Source organism: Penaeus monodon, chromosome 28 (assembly GCF_015228065.2).
Source record: "Penaeus monodon isolate SGIC_2016 chromosome 28, NSTDA_Pmon_1, whole genome shotgun sequence".
In the NCBI taxonomy this organism is placed as follows: domain Eukaryota; kingdom Metazoa; phylum Arthropoda; class Malacostraca; order Decapoda; family Penaeidae; genus Penaeus; species Penaeus monodon.
Window position 1 is genome coordinate 25,710,188 of NC_051413.1, and position 439 is coordinate 25,710,626.

General features: G+C 42.6%; 1 protein-coding gene across 1 annotated transcript in view; it reads right to left on the bottom strand.

Moving 5' to 3' along the window:
* The window catches only part of LOC119590968 (kelch-like protein 18), a gene marked incomplete at both ends in the record, with an annotated part of 800 nt that extends 599 nt beyond the window's left edge, over positions 1 to 201 (bottom strand). The window contains 1 exon segment of the mRNA XM_037939703.1: positions 41 to 201. Within this exon segment, the coding sequence (XP_037795631.1) occupies positions 41 to 201 (161 nt within the window).
* Between the last annotated feature and the right edge of the window lie 238 nt (positions 202 to 439).

Genomic DNA, 439 nt, shown 5'->3' on the forward strand with positions numbered 1-439 from the left:
GAGGGTTCTTACAACTGCATGCTCACCATCATCCACTCACCTGCACTCGTGGGATGACCGTATCAGGTTCTCAGTTCCCACGCAGTCAGTCAGGTACTGGGGCGTGAGGAGAGGCATTCGTACCTTGGTGAGCAGCTCAGGTAGGTGGTCGCTCCGCTGGTCAAGGTCTCGCTTCACCCAAGACATTATGGCTTCAAAGACCTAAGGAAAGACAAAATTAGAGGAAAATGGGACACTAGGAAGGAAGAAGAAAGAAAGGAGAAGCAGCTGGAAAGATCAAGTAAAAAATCAAAAATAACATTTCACAAGGTAAATCACAATCAAATACTAACTCCTAAAATCCTATTCACTTTAATCATGACTCACTGTTTTTTTAAATGTACAGTCATAGTTGCAAAAATCATATCACCACTTTAAACAAGCTATTGAAAAAGGGCAG